The 17,078-nt window shown below is 44.9% G+C and overlaps 1 protein-coding gene across 1 annotated transcript in view; it reads left to right on the top strand.

Moving 5' to 3' along the window:
- Nucleotides 1–746: 746 nt before the first annotated feature.
- znf385a (zinc finger protein 385A) overlaps nt 747–17,078 on the top strand; it is a 55,971-nt gene continuing 39,639 nt past the window's right edge. Inside the window, exon 1 of the mRNA XM_076739943.1 lies at nt 747–1,356. Coding sequence (XP_076596058.1) covers nt 1,347–1,356 — 10 coding nt within the window. The 5' untranslated portion in view covers nt 747–1,346. The remainder of the gene's footprint in view (nt 1,357–17,078) is intronic.

The following is a 17,078-nucleotide window of genomic DNA, read 5'->3' as shown; positions in this document are numbered from 1 at the left end:
GACCATAAGAAGCTGGCTGTGAAGCGCCTCTTCAATTAGTGACTGCATTGCTGGTCCACAGTCTAATTCTCTCACAGCCCGTCTCCCGCGTCCGACTGTCTGTCTTCGTCTCTGTGTTCCATCCTCCTGGTCGTCTCTCTTCTTGTCCCTCCACATCTCTTCATCCCTCTGTCAGTTTGTGTTTAGTTAAATCTCTGCCCCTCCTTCTTCTGCTTCCTCTGCTCTGTCGCTTTCTATTTCATCTTTCCTTTTTGCTTGCCACCCCCCTACTCCCAGTCTAAATCCCATCCCTTTGACGAAAAAGGGGTTGATAAAATGCGTAACCTTGCCTGGGCAGGTTAAGAGATGGACCGAGGAAAAGGGAGAAGGACACAGCCACGCGGGTAAAAGGTTAATCTTTTAACAAGTCCACACAGACATGGAGTCAAAAGACGGGGGAGGGGGGTGATAAACAAGAAACACAATAAAGAGATCTGACAATCACGCTGTCTGTCAGCAGGCAATGGGTGAGAAGAATATGGGAAACGAGAGGGAGAACAGTAGTTGGGGGAGACGGCATTTTCAGTCAAGCTCTGTCTCTCCTTCATGACTTCCACTCTGCATGATGACAGGCGTCTGCCTCGGTTCCCATTGGCCGAGGCTGCCACCAATCAGAGCAGAGGCATGTAAGGTGCCTTTAGGTTATACCCAACCCCAAAAACAAGAAGCAGACAGAGGGAGAGAAAGCCAGAGTGGGAAAGGGAGTGTGTGTTTTGCAGAGAGAGAGCAGAACAGACACTGACTTCACAGTGCATGGAAGACCTTCCATCTGAAGCTCTCTGTGAAATGACACAGTTAAAAGGAAACTGCTTGTCAGCTGTTTGTTGGAGACCACTGCAATTCCTCATGGCTGCTGTGGAGAAGAAGATCTTGGCTCTGTAGCCTCCTGCTGTGATTGGCTGTCACACTTTAGGCTCCCCCTCCTCTCTCTGACTCCCCTCTTCTTCCTCTCTCTCTCTCTCTCCTCTCTGCTACTAACCCCCTCCATACTGTCCTCAGGCTTACCTGAGCCACAACTGCAGAAACGCTGGACCCCCTCCTCCACTCACACACTCTCTCTCTGTCCCTCACACAAACACATACTCAGCTTTTCACCTGGAGAGGGCAGGCGCAAGAGACGGCATGTGCAGCAGCAGCAGCAGTCTCTCCTCACATCTAGCGCTGCCTCTTTGAGTTGCCTCTTTCTGGAGAGTGGAGAGGAACTCTGAAAAGAGATTTTGGAGCCATTGTCCCTTGGCAAAAGAAGGAGAGACGGGGGCAGTGAGGGAGCACTTGTCAAGCCAGGGACACCAACGGCAACACACAGCATGATTTTGGGTGAGTTGACGCTTTTTGGTGCATGGGATTTTGGAGAGGTCAGTCATGTTGTTGGATCATTAATCCCTACTTAAACTTGGCCACCAGCAGCTCTTTATTAATAGTGTGCTCTGCTTGGTTTCCATTCCACACAGACATCTGTCAATACTGAGCTCTGGGATGAGCCTCTAAATCATGGTTAGTGCTTGTAATTACGATAATAGTGTTCCATTAATATGGCAGGTGTGAGTGATGACAAGGAAGGTCAAAGTGTTTGGAGCTGGACTGTATCATTATGGGCTGTTTGGTCACATGACCAGACTCCACCATTCTCATGTCCTGCCAGAGGAGGTGAAGTGACAAAGACGGCTTCATATCGAATAACTGATAACTGATGACATGCAAATGTATACAAATTGTCAATCCTGAATTCCTAAAGTCTCTATGTGTGTCATTAACAGATTCATTATACTACCATGTAATTTCTTCCAAACCTTTACTTATAACGTTAACTTATAATCACTGATGAGCACATGCTACATCACACATATGGCATTTTTTTTTTTAAGGAAAAACGTAAAAGGTTCAATCTTAGTTCGCAGTACAGTACAGCTTTTAGTTATTATACAGGGTTGTTCTGTTCTGAGTCAGCCAGTGCTTTCTGTTTTAGTATTCTGGTCTCATTCTGGCCATGTCTGAGAGAGGGGATTCTGTGTGGTCTCTGTGCTCTACATAGTCAACTCGTACATTCATACAGAGGATGGGAGCTTGCCGCTGTAAGTCCAGTGATATGACCGATCCTGGTCATGTGCTGCTGTGTGCATGGCATAGGAAGAACATGTGTGTGTGTGTGTGTTTTTAAGAAGCAATGCAGTGCATGTAAGCTTGTGAAAGTGTTCTAGAGTCTTCTAATTTGAGTACGGTCGCGTCTGTGAGACTGTGTGAGGTCATTGTGTGCGCATTTGTTTTATGTGTGTGTGTGTGTGTGTGTGTGTTGCTATGTTCTCTGCCGGAGAGGCCACTTTGTTTTAACGCATGCCTGGGCTGATTCAGGCGCAGCTCTGCTCCTCTGCTCTCCCGGCAGGCATGTTTTTCAGGCAGACATCTCTAATGATTATAGGGAGTCATGTAGTCTGAGGTGTGCAAGTTGGAAGCGTGCGCGTTGAAAAGTATGTGTCCCTGTGAGATTAAGGATCCAAGCAAGTCAGTAAAGTTCATGTCTGTGAGAATGACTGTTAATTAAATGGTTGTCTGTTAAACTTTCTCACTCTCTCGAGTGTTTTCGGTTTGTTTTACATGGAGATTTGTGTCATTTGTGTCTGTTTTTACATGGGCTACATTTCCAGTTTCTGCCGCTGGTCAAAAGTGAACAACTACCTGACTTGAGCCTCATTTAACACTTAGACAAGCACTGTCTTGATCAGGTTGCAGGTGGTAGCAGCTCCCGTAAATGATATTTGGCCAGGATATGTCAACAGCAGTGTTAACCCTCCACCACAGCTGTCTCACTGTAACAAACAGGTAAACTTGCTCATCAGGGCAATGGTTTGAGCTTAGGGTGCTTATTACTGTGAACTGTTTAGCACTGCAGTTGGAGTAATAAAACATGGAATGTGACTTCTGTTCAGCACCATGAATTTTGTATTTTTAGCAACACTGAATCCTGTCAATATGTGTTCACTGCATGTGCAGCAGCTTTTTGCAGCAGCAATGAATGCCGTTTCTACCAAATTTGTGTGTTCTTCACCACCTCTACTAATGGCATGTAAAATCATCTCCCATCACACCTGCCAAAAGGGCTGACCTTGACTTCTCCCAATTAAATTGTCACTCAGATAGGTATCTTCCATTATTTCTGTCCGAACATGGAGATTTTCCACTGCCCAACATTCCGCTCCATTTCTGTGATGATGTGGCTGCTGAGCGATTTGACATTTCTGCCTTTCCTCCTCTGAAAAGGGTAATGTCATTGTAATGACCTTTACAATTCTGATGCTGGCTGATCTCAACCTCCAATCAGCAAATTTCCTGATTCAGCTCACTGATATCAATCTGCAAGGTTGTGATAACATATCTCTGATAAAGGGCAAAATATATCATTTTTTACAAATTTGATTAAAAAATGTGTTATATGTGTGCAGCGTGTGCACGCCCGTGTAAACCACATGCATCACCAGCTGTGTCTGTATGGCTATGAGTCTATTTCTATCCTTTGTTTTGTATGACCTTGAGCAAACAACCTTTCCCAGTGCTGCTCTGTCCTTGATGTATTCACAAGTCCATGATAACTATCGTCATAGGCAATCCGGGGCCCTGGCAGAGGTCTCTGGCTGCTGGGATAGTGATGACAGTCCTGATGCTGATAATGGCAATGGACGTGCTGTTGTGCTGCACAGTGTGCTCCACACAAAGCCAGCTTAGCTCTCTGCCTGACATAGGCTCTGCACCAAGTTAGGGGTATGGGACTGCTGCTGATGTTCTGTGTGTTTGTGTATTAAAGTCCGTCTGTATTATCCGGGCAGAGAACAGAGCAGAAGCAGTGAGAGAACAATGGCAGGCTAATAGAGAACATGATCACTGGGCTCCTGTTGACGAAGAGCCTCTCGATTGACTGTGGTGTCATTGTGATCAGCCGCCATGTTGTCTAAAAAAACCTCCCACGCTTTCAGCTCGCTTATGCCTGGAGGGAGCTCCTGGTATGGAAACTGCTTTTAGATAAGAAATGTCTATCACATCCTCTCGCTGTCACGAAAAATGTTGCATGAAGACTGTCTGACAAGCATTCCTGGGACAATCCACTTTGTTAGCTTCAGCTCCAAGTTTTTTGGAGCAGCCTCAGTCACGATCGATTCATGTTTGGATGTTGTTTTATGTCTCATCTGCGCTGACTGTTTGAGTCAGAGCTGACCTCCTGAGCTCAGGGCTGTGAAGTCTATCTGTCTCTTTGTCTTTGTCTCTGTGTACCCACTCCGGCCTCATCCGTCTTCCTAAAATCTGTCTCTCTGTTGACCTGTCTGCATAGCTATTGCTCATTCCATTCGCCCAGCTCTCCAACCATCCCACTTCCGCTAACAGCCTGCGCACACTCACCTGGTTCCAGAGGTCAGCCCAAAGAGACATCGGAGAAATATGTCTTTGAGCAGATCAGCAGTTTTTTTACCCCCATTTTCTCCATGACTGCTTTGCTCTCTTTGTTTATGTCAAAGTGACACAGTAATTATAACTCCTTAATGAGCCAGATATTTAGTATGCATGGCACAGTTTGTTCCTTTAGGCTTCTTTGCATATCCAAGATATAACTGGAACGCTTTAGTGCAGCTGAAACTTGAGAATTCTGCAGTGAAACATGCTGAACAAACTATGCATGGCTAATTCTTAATGCTTTGGCAACAGCGAGATATAAACTTTCAAAAGTGATTTGAACCTGCAAATACTAAATCTCACTAAATCACTGTGCTAACTCACAGGTAGATCGGTTGATCTGTTGTTTTACAATAATAATAATAATAATAATAATAATAATAATAATAATAATAATAATAATAATAATAATAATACAATTTTGTTTGCAATGAAATACACAGTAACTCTGCACAATTTACATTTTTCTAGCAAATGGGCCATTGGCTTCAAATTTCACCATGTTGCTTTGCAGAATATCTCGTTTCCTTTCTGTGGGAATATTTTTTTCTGGAAGTGGGGGGTGGCTGTGACATAGTGCTGTGTGATGAGAGAGTCCACTGCACTTGCCCCAGTTCACCTTTCAATAGCTTCTCTATGTGGCAAGGCACTCAATGAGAAGACTTATTCTCATAATCATAATTAGAATAGGCCACATTTGTCAGGAGTGACCTAGGATGCAAGATTAATGTGACACTCATCCGAAGGGAAACTGTGTGTGTGTGTGTGTGTGTGTGTGTGTGAGAGAGATAGAGAGAGAGAGAGAGAGAGAGAGAGAGAGAGGGTGTAGGTCTATGTATGTGGATGGATGGAAGTGGCAGTTGGGGCAGTACTCCTTCTCTTCTCTCCTCTTTCTGGAAGTCTGGCTCTCTCCTGGTTTGTGGAGAGGACTCCTCTAAAATCCATTATAACAGGTACCTTCCCTTCTTCCCATCCCTTCCTTACTCTTCTCTATTGCTCCATTTGTTTATCCTGGAGTGACTGTGTGTCAGCAGGTTGTCAATACTGTCTGTAAGAGACTTTAATGAATAGGCCTGTTATTGGACTGGTGGGAAGGCAACCCATTGTGTCTGTGAGTGCATCTGTGTGTGTGTGTGTGTGTGTGTGTGTGTGTGTGTGTGTGTGTGTGGCCCATCTGTGTGTAGCACTGCAGAGCAGAGGGAGGTGGAGGTGTCTGTTCCTCTGACTCCTGCTGCTTCATTGGCCTCACTGCAGTGCCCTCCGTCAAAGACCATTCACCAAAGGTAAAGGCCAGAACGGCGCACAAGCACGCATGGTTTCATTTTGTGAATTAGAGTGATGAGGTCTCTTTTTACTCAAAACACACACAGAATGCAAACACCATGCAGCTTTCCAGCGCTTGCATACCCTTGAATAAAACGTACAGTTTACAGCGACACACACCAGTGCCGGCACCTGCCACTACCAGCAGCCCAGTGCTGTTGCTCTGTGAAGCACAAAAATGCACCTGCGTGTGATTATGGTGTCACATTAGTGCATTCACCAAGGCAGCCTGGCTGACTACTTACTGGGAATCCTGGGGCTACAAGACACCTGGGAGTTGAAGCCTGGAAAATGTTCTGTATGCTTCAACAGTCACTCTGATCACAAAGTGGAAAAAGGCACAGACGATTCTTCACACTGCAGCTCTCTAGTGTTTGTAAAGACACTGTTGGTGTTATCATGTTGAACAATTGTTGTCATTTACTTTCCTAATGTCTTTGCAAGACTTCCAGCAGCCTACACATCTCATATATCTTATTGATATTTTGTCAATTGCCATTTGGTTTTATTAATGTACTTGTACTGTGACATGCTGCTCTTTAGGGCTTCCTATGCATTTGGCTCCTGAGAACTAAATTTAACCATATTTATCATGTGCACTTGCATTACATAGAGCAGGTGCACTCTTTTGTCCCACACAGGTGTTGGATTACCTTGTGTCAAACATGTGGCCTAATGAAAGTCTGGTTTTAAGTGTGCACAGTTAGGACACTGCACTGACAAAGCTGTGCTATGAGGCTGATTTTGTACTCTCTAAGTGTTGAAATTGACTTGCGATGCATTGCTAATTAGTTAGCATCAGTACAGAAATCTAATTCAAATGGAAGGAAACTGTCTGTTTGTCTGTCCTTCACCTTTCTCGACAACTGTTTGACTTCACAACTACACTTGGTGGATGTATTGTTCAGGGCCCAAGGAAGCACAGTGTCAAATGTGAAGTAGTTTGGATGAGCGGTTCTTGAGAAACATGAAAGAGAAGCATTGTCCTGCATGTGAGCTTAAGCAACAATCAGGGACAATATTATACCCAGAGCCATGTACAAAGAAGGTTTGGGTTAACACACACTCTCTCTCAATTATAGACAAGAGACCAACAATGTATCCTGACATGAGGTTCAGGTTCAGTGTTATACATGTGTAAAGATACGACTGCAAAGCAACCATGCATGGCCACTTTTAAAGGTTCGCATTGTGCTTTTTCACCAGTTGCATTTTTACATTTTTATTGAAGCACAACAATCTGCTGCTGCAGTGCTTGAAAAAGCAGAATGTTACACCACGTTGCAGATGTCAGATTTATGAAAATAGAAGAGGTGAATGTTTTCGATCAATGTCTAATCCAGCCTGTGTGTTTTCTTTTTACAAAGCCTGCTCATCAAATGTAAAAAGTCAAACTGTTTTATTGATCTACTGATAGGATAATTCAGTAAGAGCGTTGAAAGATGCGTGAATAACAATTTCCCAAACAGCAGCCAAGCATGAAAAGGTTGAGCAAAGCTAACGTTTGGCGGCGATAGATGTTGCATTAATCATGCCTGCTCTATTTCTGTGTGCTCAGAAGAGAAGAGGGGTAGAAGATGAGGGGGGTAGAGAGAGAGAGAAAGAGAGAAAGGCATACAGATAAAATGGGGTGAAAAGTGTCCTCATGAAAGAGAATTAGCTCCATCCAGCTCTGGGGGGAAGAGGAAATTCCTCTGAGTGCTGTTGAGATAGGGTTTCACACAAAGACCAAAAGAGAAATCAATTCTCCTTGAGATGCAGCAAGGTCAATTCACAGGGGCATGGCTAGAGAGAAGGAAGCTAAAGGGGAGAAGGAGGAGGAGGAAGTTGATGAAGCAACCAAATAACAGTAGAGCGGGATTGAGCGAATAGTGTAGGAGGATCGAGAAAGACTTAAGGGAGCATTGAAGGGATAAAAGCAGAGAGGAAATGAGCAAGCAGCAAGATGAGAAAGATGGGATATGGGGTGGGGTGACAATTTTTTGGTTAAAGCTGGCCTACAGGGAGAAAGAGATGCTTCCTTCCAGCAACATGCATTGAGCTGCTGTCTCTCTGTTCCATCTGACTCACGCAAAGAGGAAATATGAGCAGTATATCTGACACACTGTTGGGAATGTCATTCTACAGCCCTACATGAACTTTACTCGTTGCCACAAGGACATCTCAATCTGTGACCTCATCCATCTAAACAGCTCTCGCTTTACTACCATGGGGTTAGCCAAGCACACAGACTAAATGAATAGTACTAGCTTTTGCTTCCAAGAAGCCTTGAGCGAGCTTTTAATCCTTAATGTTACATGAACAGCTCAAAATAGCCTAAATCTCCACCCCAAACGCCTTCCCCCTGCCAACTAAGTCTGTTCCAATGTGTTTCAATGTGGTGTATAATGGCTGAGGGGATGCAGAAAGGCCTGGTGGTAAAAGGGTGGCATTGGGTTGAGCTCAGACCTGCCCTCTGTGGCACCTTGCCCATTGACACCTACCGTAGCTCCAGCTTGCAGAAGGGTTCATTGGAAAAGGTTTAGTTCAACGTTGGAAGGGAGCTGGGGAAGCCTCGCTAGCAGGTAGTTATGGGATCCGCGTGGCACAGGGCTTAGTGCTGGCGTCTGGTATGCACACCTGTCTCCATACAAGTTCTTCCCTGAACAAGCCGCCCAACCCCTTACAGAGAGAGAGGGGGGGCAGGCAGGGGGGAGAATGAGAGAGGGCTCTGCCAGGACCTGCACCACAGCTCCCTGCCCCTGCCTGGGGGGAGCGGGGGAGGAGAAAGGGAGGATCAAGAGGGTGAGGTGCCAGAGGTGTGTGGATTAGAAGGCTGTAAGGGACACACGGGTAATGTGGTGTCTGAGGTCATTCATTTACAGTGTGATATCATGTTTGTTTATCTTGTTGCTGGCGTTTGTCGCGTGCTGTACTTTAGGTCAGTCCCTGCACACATTTAGTAGAAAAACTTCTGTGATATACGTAAATCCAAGTGCAGAGCTTGGCAGTTAGTGTGGAGACTGAAGCCTGGGCTGCACATCTCGTAATCTCTATTATGGAATACACGGATGGATGAATTCCTGCTTATATGTTCAACACAGCGCTCAGTGAACACTGAAACTCAGACAGTGGCTGTTATTGTGGTTCAAAAGAGCACTGATGAGATGTAACAAACGGGAGGCAGAGAGGAAGGATAGAAACAAGCATTTCCATAAAATTAGCATAGGCAGGATCATTGCAATTGGCCCGATGAGACGGGAATAACAGCATAAACATAAGCGACTTCACATTGCATTCTTCACATCTGAATAATGTTTGTTAATGTTTGGGCTTGTAATGCTTATTAATTTAGCATCAGGGGTTTGACAGAGTGTCAGAGCACAGCAGTAGCCAGCACACATTGTAACGGCAGTGTTTCTGCCTCCATCTGAAATTTTCTCATTTGTGCCTGTGATGGCTTGTGTAAATGTGAGAGATTGTATTTACAGTAGCACCGAAGATGGTTTTTGTCTCTGTGCTGGGCCAATAATCACCAGCTAGCCGCTGCCACAAATCTTCATTAGAGGATTAGCCGGCAGGGAGACAGCTTGTGTTCTTTTGCTTTTATTGGTGGCCCAGTGTCCAGTGCTTTCAGCCTCAGCGTCTCCTCTTCCTGTCTCCTCTACTTAAACCTGTGAACATGACCGCGGCTCACCTGAGAATCACACACTCACAACACGAATGCAGCACATGCACACCTGCATATGCCATGCTCTTTCTTTGTGCCTTTTTGTTTCTCTCAGTCTTTACCCTTTGTATCTCACTCTGTCTCTGTCTTTCTCCCACATATGCTCAAACCCACATGTACATAATGCTCACACAAACTGTCAGTTTGTACCCTTGAGGTGCATCAGCTGCCCAGTGGGCACTCATACTCAAGACAGAACAAATTAAGGTCACAGTAGGGAGAGCCGAGCCAGCAAAGGACAACACGGTCTGCCAAGTGTATCCGTGTGTGTGTGTGTGTGTGTGTGTGTGTGTGTGTGTGTGCACGCACACGCCTATATTTTTTTTTGCCTCTTCCGACCTCTAAACAGTGGCAACAGTGGCATGACTCCAGAGAGAGCCGTTGTCAAATGGCTCCTGTCCCACTCAAAGGAAAACTGACCCCCATTGCACCATTTTTTGCAGGATAAAAGGTGCCATCCCCTCCCTTTGAATTCAGGCTAGATAACATAGTGATGAATGCTTTTTTGAAGGCTCTTATAGATCACCTGATGACGACTATGGGATTCAATTCCCTCTTGTGCCTGCTGGGAGTGTATTGACTCATCTAGGGCTGTTGTTGGCCCGTCAGTGCTGTTCTGATACCCGAGGGTTACTTTTCACACACAGCCATGGACTAGCTGGATAGATAGACATGGAATCATAAACTTGATTCCAGTGACTTTCACATCTTTATATGTCCTGTTTTTGCCTGTTTTGCTCCTTTGCCTTCTGTCATCTACCTTTCAGCTGCACTTGTCTAGAAGTAGCTATGTTATCATACTGGCTGGTCCCAGTGGGGTCCAGAAGTTCCAGAGGGCTCGTCTCTGCCAGCCCGAGCCTCAGACCTCCCCTCAAGGGCAATATCGTATTCTGCCTGACTGTGCGCGCCTCTGTAATCCATAGCTGCAGGGAGGGTGACCTTCACAGCAGGCAGCCTCGCAGCAGGCTGCGACACAGGCACTCAGGGAAGAGGACAGGCTGGGCAAAAAGGGTGCTGGGGGCAGGACATGGCAGTTCTTAGATAATTACCCTTTTATATTACACTCTCTACATGTGGTTGTTCTCTCTCTCTCCCGTGCAACAACTATGATGAATATGAAAGTGTTCTTTTCCAAAAGGCCATGTTTAAATTAAAAAATGAATTAAAAAAACATATCTGCATTCATTTAATGCCTCTGAACTACAGCGGTTTCAGTTTTTATATCTGGTATATTATCAGTTTGACAAGCACAGATTTTATATATATATCTTCTTTCCTTTGAAAAGTCCTGAACACAGTATCAGTCATTTTTGCACCACGGCTCCTAGTGGATTATAGCTCAAACTAGTCTAAGATAGTCCTGTTGGACAGAAATCTGTCACCAATCACTCGGTGTTAAAACAGTTTCCTGCAGTTTGCTCAGTCTTGGGGAAAATGCTATTTATCATTGAACATTTGCTGTGCATCCAGTGCGCTGCCTGAGTAAAGGTGAATCCAAAGCCAGAAAAAGTTATTGACAGTTATGTGAGGAGATGACGCAGCCAAATAAGTCCCTGCTCATGAATGATGCATGTCCCCACCGGCCCTGATGGAGAAAGAGAGCGAAGCTGGATGACAGCTGGGGTGCTGTGTGTGCATGGTGCAGAACAAGGTGAGAGTCTTTGTGGTACAGAACATCTCTCTCTCTCTCTCTCTCTCTCTCTCTCCCTCCTTTCTTTGCTCTTGCTCACTCACAAATATACACAAAATCAGGAGTTGTCAGTGGAGCTGTTACTCTCTACAAGTCTCCCCTGAGCATGTGTAGCCACAAAGTGACCTTAAAAACGGTCCGCCCTAATGCTCTGTCCCTCTCTCTACCTTGCCTCCATTCTCTCTCTGTCATCCTTTGACTCCCTCTCTTTTTCTCCTGCTCTCTCTTAGCGTCTCCCTCTCACTGAGCCCCTCTATTTTCGTCAGAAACAATCACTGTATTTTCCGTCTCACTGCCCTGCGCTGCCGCAGTCTGAGACTCTGATGGCAGGACGGAGAGAGATGAGAGTGAAGGGGGTGGGCGTGGGACGTGTGCAGCACGCAGGGCAGAGGCAGAAACAGGGAAGGCTACATAATGGTTTGTTGTCATCACCACTGTAGCGTCACATCTGTCTGTCCTTTTAGCAGCAGTGGAGCAGCAGCCAGCACACAAATGCACACTGGCTGCATTACCAAGGCTTCCCACCACAGCCTCAGTGACATGCACAAGCATGCAAACTGAATATGCATACTGCACCACTGCTGTTGAGTGGAGATGCTTAGAGTTGCTGCTACAGTGCCTTTGGTTATTTGGCTACCCTTACCATGCATATCCAGAATAAGAATGTCAAGAACAAGGCCAAAGATATATTTCAAGCATGAACATATCTTTAACCCTGATGGCATATCTGTATAAAGCTGAGGTCAGATCGTAGTATCCCTCGAAGAACTGTAATTGCAGGCTTTCATATGTGCTTGGCATTTTAGCAACAGTACACATTTTCAGAATAGCAACAAATGGGCAAAAGCCGGGGGAGTGAAATGTAAATGATGACAGTGTTCTTGTTTCCTGTGGCTGTTTGCACTGTTGCAGATGGAAACCAGTCTACCAACTTATCCTCTTTGTCCTCTTCTTTGGTCACATTCACAAACATGCGTACACACACATATACATATGTCAGTGTTGGCCTCAGGGGCTGCATCAATATTCATTGAATCTGAAACTCTGACTTGTCCCATTTGCTTGGTCTGAGACTGACGGGAGAGGGGTATTACTTGGAGGATAATTGCTGGTGATAAACTACCTCTCAAGACGTGGCTACATTGATTTGGACAGAGCGTTTGTGTTAGGGAAAGTAACAGTGATAGATCTCAACACTTTACCTACAGGCCCAGCAAGCATTTGAATAAAACATTGTGCATGGGAACAACATTGTTGGGGAAAGCCATTAAGTCTCAGATTAGTAGCAAGTGGCTAATGCAGTCAGTCAGTGTGTAAAGCTGTGTAGCCCCGCACCACTCAAACAAACACATCAATCTGACTAACAGTGTGTGTCAACACGCTCCATGATTACCACACTAATCCCATTGCAACACACAGGAGACCACAGGAGATCATTACAATCGGACATATGGTCTCAACTCAAATGTGGAATTCATTTTGACACACACATACACACACACACACACACACACACACACACAAATATTCTCTATTTTATAGGCCATTGGTAAAATGATGTTTTGGACAATCAGCACAATGTAAATGAGTGTAAGCAGTTGTGCTTTGCTATCACACGTACGCACATAGACAAACAGTGCATCTCTGCAGTTGCTATTCAGGCACCAATTTTAGAGCACTTCAGCAGTAATGTCATGCAAATGTATTGTGAGTGTTAGAGATTTCATGGTGTGTTAGTGGAGGAGGGAGTGCCTGCAGGGTAGAGAGGACGATCGTGTGTGTGTGTGTGTGTGTGTGTGTGTGTGTGTGTGTGTGTGTGTGTGTGTGTGTGTGTGTGTGTGTGTGTGGGTCTGTGGGTCTGTGGGTCTGTGTGTGTGTGCATGCATGTGTTTTTGTGTGTGTCCTGGGTAGATAGCGTTTTTTAAAATGTTATCATCAGTAGATGATGATTATAGTGGATGTAAATATGAATGTGGGAAAAAGAGAAAGGAGAGCTGCATGATGGTTATCCTGAAGATGTTTGCATGAATTTAATGGACCTGCATTAAACTAGTGTTTAATGTGAAATGGCAGTGTGCCCATGAAATAATGTGTTGCTGCCTGACTACTCCCCTGATGTGACGTACTATTGTGGAGAGCAAGGTCATTGTCTTCTGTGAGACAGACCTTGATACGGACTTGATATTCCTCCAGTTTCCAGTTAATCTAAATTAGTGATGGAGCGTGATGCAGAAATGTTTACTTCTGGTGTTTGGTTTGTTTTTTTCTGTCCTCAAATAAACATCACATGACACACTTATTGTATATTCACAAAAAAACAAACACACAAACAAGACAAGTTTCAGGTTTTTATCATCTCTGCCATGATGAAAAGTGTTTGTGGTCCAGCGGTTATCATTTTAAATCATGAATTTGTCTGACTAAATATCGGCTCTGTATATGTTTTCCCCTGGTTTTGTACTTGAAACTGTGAGGTTTCCCAGCTTCACTGCATGTGAACTGAACACTTGGCTTCTGCGCTTCTGAAATTAAACTTAGAAATCCGTATTTACTTTTATGGTGCATGTCCGATGGCACTGAAAGCAAAACAGACGTTTTTAACTCCAAAGAAGAGGACAAGTTACAGTAATCTTTAGTTTGTCTGTATGTGTGTCAAAGGACCCAAAATGACATTTTTCTACACACTCACACAGAAACATGGCTGAAAAGATGTTCGAGAGAGGTCGATCGGGAATCTGTTTTTGTTTGCATAAACCACATTCTGATTCAAATAAATCTCTCCAGCAGCCTGTCGTTGATGGATTAAGCTGCTTTGTGTGACAGTAAGACCTGAAAGCATTAACCTAGCACATTAATTATGTGATTAGTAAATCTATCCAGTCTATTTGAAACAGACTATGTGACATAATGTGTTTTGTGTCTTTTTGTGTCTGATCTGAAGGCCCCATCACTCCCACGTATTTTATCCTGGTGCATGATACTAAACTTAATTCAAATTAATCCCAATGAGAAAAAAAAGCAGTTATATCTGGACAGTTCATGCAGCACCAACTTCCCTTCAGAGTTCAGATTTGGGATATGAGTATTTCTATGTGCTTGCTTGACATCTTTCATTGTCACCTGGTCTCTTTAGGAATGGAAATGTGCTGCCGCTGCACACCCCAGTTTCACACCCACACACACACACACACACACACACACACACACACACACACACACACACACTTGTCGTACCATTGGGCTGTCCTCCAATATTAATACACAAGGCTGGCGATGCTGTGGGACTGCATGCATGTCACACTGTCAAAGCAGAGCAGAGGAGAGCAGAGTGGGGGAGAGAGACACGGGGAGGAGGGGCTAATTCTGGATGCATGGCATGTGGAGTTAGGATAACCATCTTTTCTGCAGCTCTCCTCCACCACACTGTTTGTTCAATTACCATTTACTGCAGAATCAGAGAGGAAGAGGGAGAGAGAGAGAGAGAGAGAGAGAGAGAGAAAGAGAACAGAGGAAGAGATGAGCAAGGGTGATGGAGAGAGAGGAAAAGGTGGAAGGGAGGCGCTCAGTGATGCAGGGGGTGAGGAAGTGGCTGTGAAAGAGTCGGACAGAATAGAATGAGTACAACAAGGAGGGGGGGCGGCAAAAACATTCTGTGTACAGAGGCAGGGACAGAGCAGAGGACATGGGGTGTGACGTGGTGCAGAGCTGACAAGAAGAAGAGCAAACACACTCTGTCACATAAAGGTGTCACATACAGTGTCTTGTCCTAACAGTTCGTGACGAGCTGAAAAAAGCCAGTGGAATCTTGTGTGCGCTTTGTTTCGGCTCAAACATTAAAAAACACAAAACCTGTGCGACATAATTTTCTTGTGTAACAGCTCCGTGCATGCAGGGCTTCTGTTACGAAACACCGCCACTGTTTCTGCTTTGATAAGTGTTGTGGACTGTCAGTGTAGCCTGGAAAAAAAAAAACAAAAAAAAAAAACTTATTCAAACAGACTATTCCCAGCTCTCTGCATGGGGCTCCAACCATACCAAATTGAGATGTACAGTGATGTAGCTCGATCCACCAGCTCCTCTCATCAGTTCTCCCCCTCATTCTTGCATCCCCCTTTTTAAATCCTAATCCCTCCCTCCCTATCTTTCCTCAACTCTCCCCTTCCTCTACAGTTTCTCTCTCCCTCTCTCTCTCTCTCTCTCTCTGGCTCCAGTATACAGAGCAATTACAGAGATGATATCCACTGTCAGTCAGCGGCTCACAGATGAAGCTGGGCCTCTTTAACATGCTAATGGAACGCCAGATTCAATCAGGCCTTTGTATGGCAGAGGGGAGGGCAGCGCTGCTCATTAAAAAATAAATCATAATAACAATGAGGCCCAGGCTGGAATGGCAAGCAGCACCTAAGCCATGGTGTTGAACTCTCTCTCTCTTCCTCTCTGGTCAGGAAACACTCCCTCTTCTTTTATTTTTTACCCATCCTCCCTCTTCCCTCCAGTGCGAGCCACCAAGTAGTGGCACTGTTGGTGTGGGGGGTGGATGTTAGTAAGGAGGAGGAGGATGAGGATGTGGAGAACAGGCAGGGTGCATGAGGGCGCAGACTCCCTGAATCATCTGACAAACAAAAAGAGATTATGTCAAATCAGCACTCTGTCCTCTGTCGCCTTTCTCAATCTTTGCCCCTCTGTTCTCACTGTCCAATAAGACCTCTGTGCCCCAATCCTCCTCTGTACAGGCACGTACGCACGCACACACACACACACACACACACACACACACACACACACACACACACACACACACACACACACAATCAACATAGCTAATTTCTGTTCTTTCTCCTCACCCATTAGAGCTCAAGGTCATCTCCAGGTCTTACAAATCCATGGAGGATTTTTTTTTTTTAGGATATTTGTACACCCACTAAGACACTTAGTGTAAATACTATATTTACTGTGTCTGTAAACACTTAATCACAGGGCTCAGAACTCAGTGGTAGCCAACCGCTCAAGGTTAAAAGAATAGTTTGACATTTGGGAGAGACACACACTCACATTTCTGTCCTTTAAATGTAAGGCTACAGCCAGCAGCTGGTTAGCTTAGCTTAGCACAAAGACTATAAAAAGGGGGGGGGAACAGCTAGCCAGCCATAACAAAACCCGCCTACCAACGCCTCCAAAGCTCACTAATTAACACATTGTATTTTGTTTGTTTAATCGGTACAAAAACTGACAGTCTGTTACCAGTAGCTTCCTGGAGTCTGTGCTGGTTGCCTCAGAACCAAGAAATAGTTCAACCCCATGAGTGGTATTGACCCTGTCATCTATCTCTCTATCAGAAAGTGAATAACGTATTGTCCAAAATGGCAAACTGTTGCTTTACGTTCAGTGTCTTGTTTAAAATAGCGCTCCTGTGATATAGTAGTTCATTTCCATGAAGTATGGGGACTCGTAAGATTAAAAAAAATGGTCAAAACTGATGTAGCAGTGGTATCCTGACTTTCACTCCTTAGCGTGGGTCTAAAAACCTATTCATTCAATCATTCTTTCATCAGTGCCTACTGGAAAGGTATGCACCAGTGTCTTTGCAGCTCCTCACCCCAGTCTCTTATGCAAGACTTAAGTTAAAAATGTATAGTCTCCAAACCCCAAATCACTCCCTCCAGAGCCACAGAAGACTTTATACCGTACAGCTGTTTTCACAGGTCGAGTAGCACTCTGTGATTTTCATGCACAAATTCTGTGGAAAAGACCTTTAACTCTCTTTGAGGCTACATGATCCCAACCCTCTACCAGTACTGCCCGTCACCAGATGTCCCCGCTACCCTTGCTCTGAGTGTGAACCCTTCTCTGGCCATGCCTACAGTAAGGTGTCCTTAAATG

This window comes from Chaetodon auriga, chromosome 10, assembly GCF_051107435.1.
Source record: "Chaetodon auriga isolate fChaAug3 chromosome 10, fChaAug3.hap1, whole genome shotgun sequence".
Lineage (NCBI taxonomy): Eukaryota > Metazoa > Chordata > Actinopteri > Chaetodontiformes > Chaetodontidae > Chaetodon > Chaetodon auriga.
This window is presented reverse-complemented; position numbering and strand designations above follow the sequence as displayed.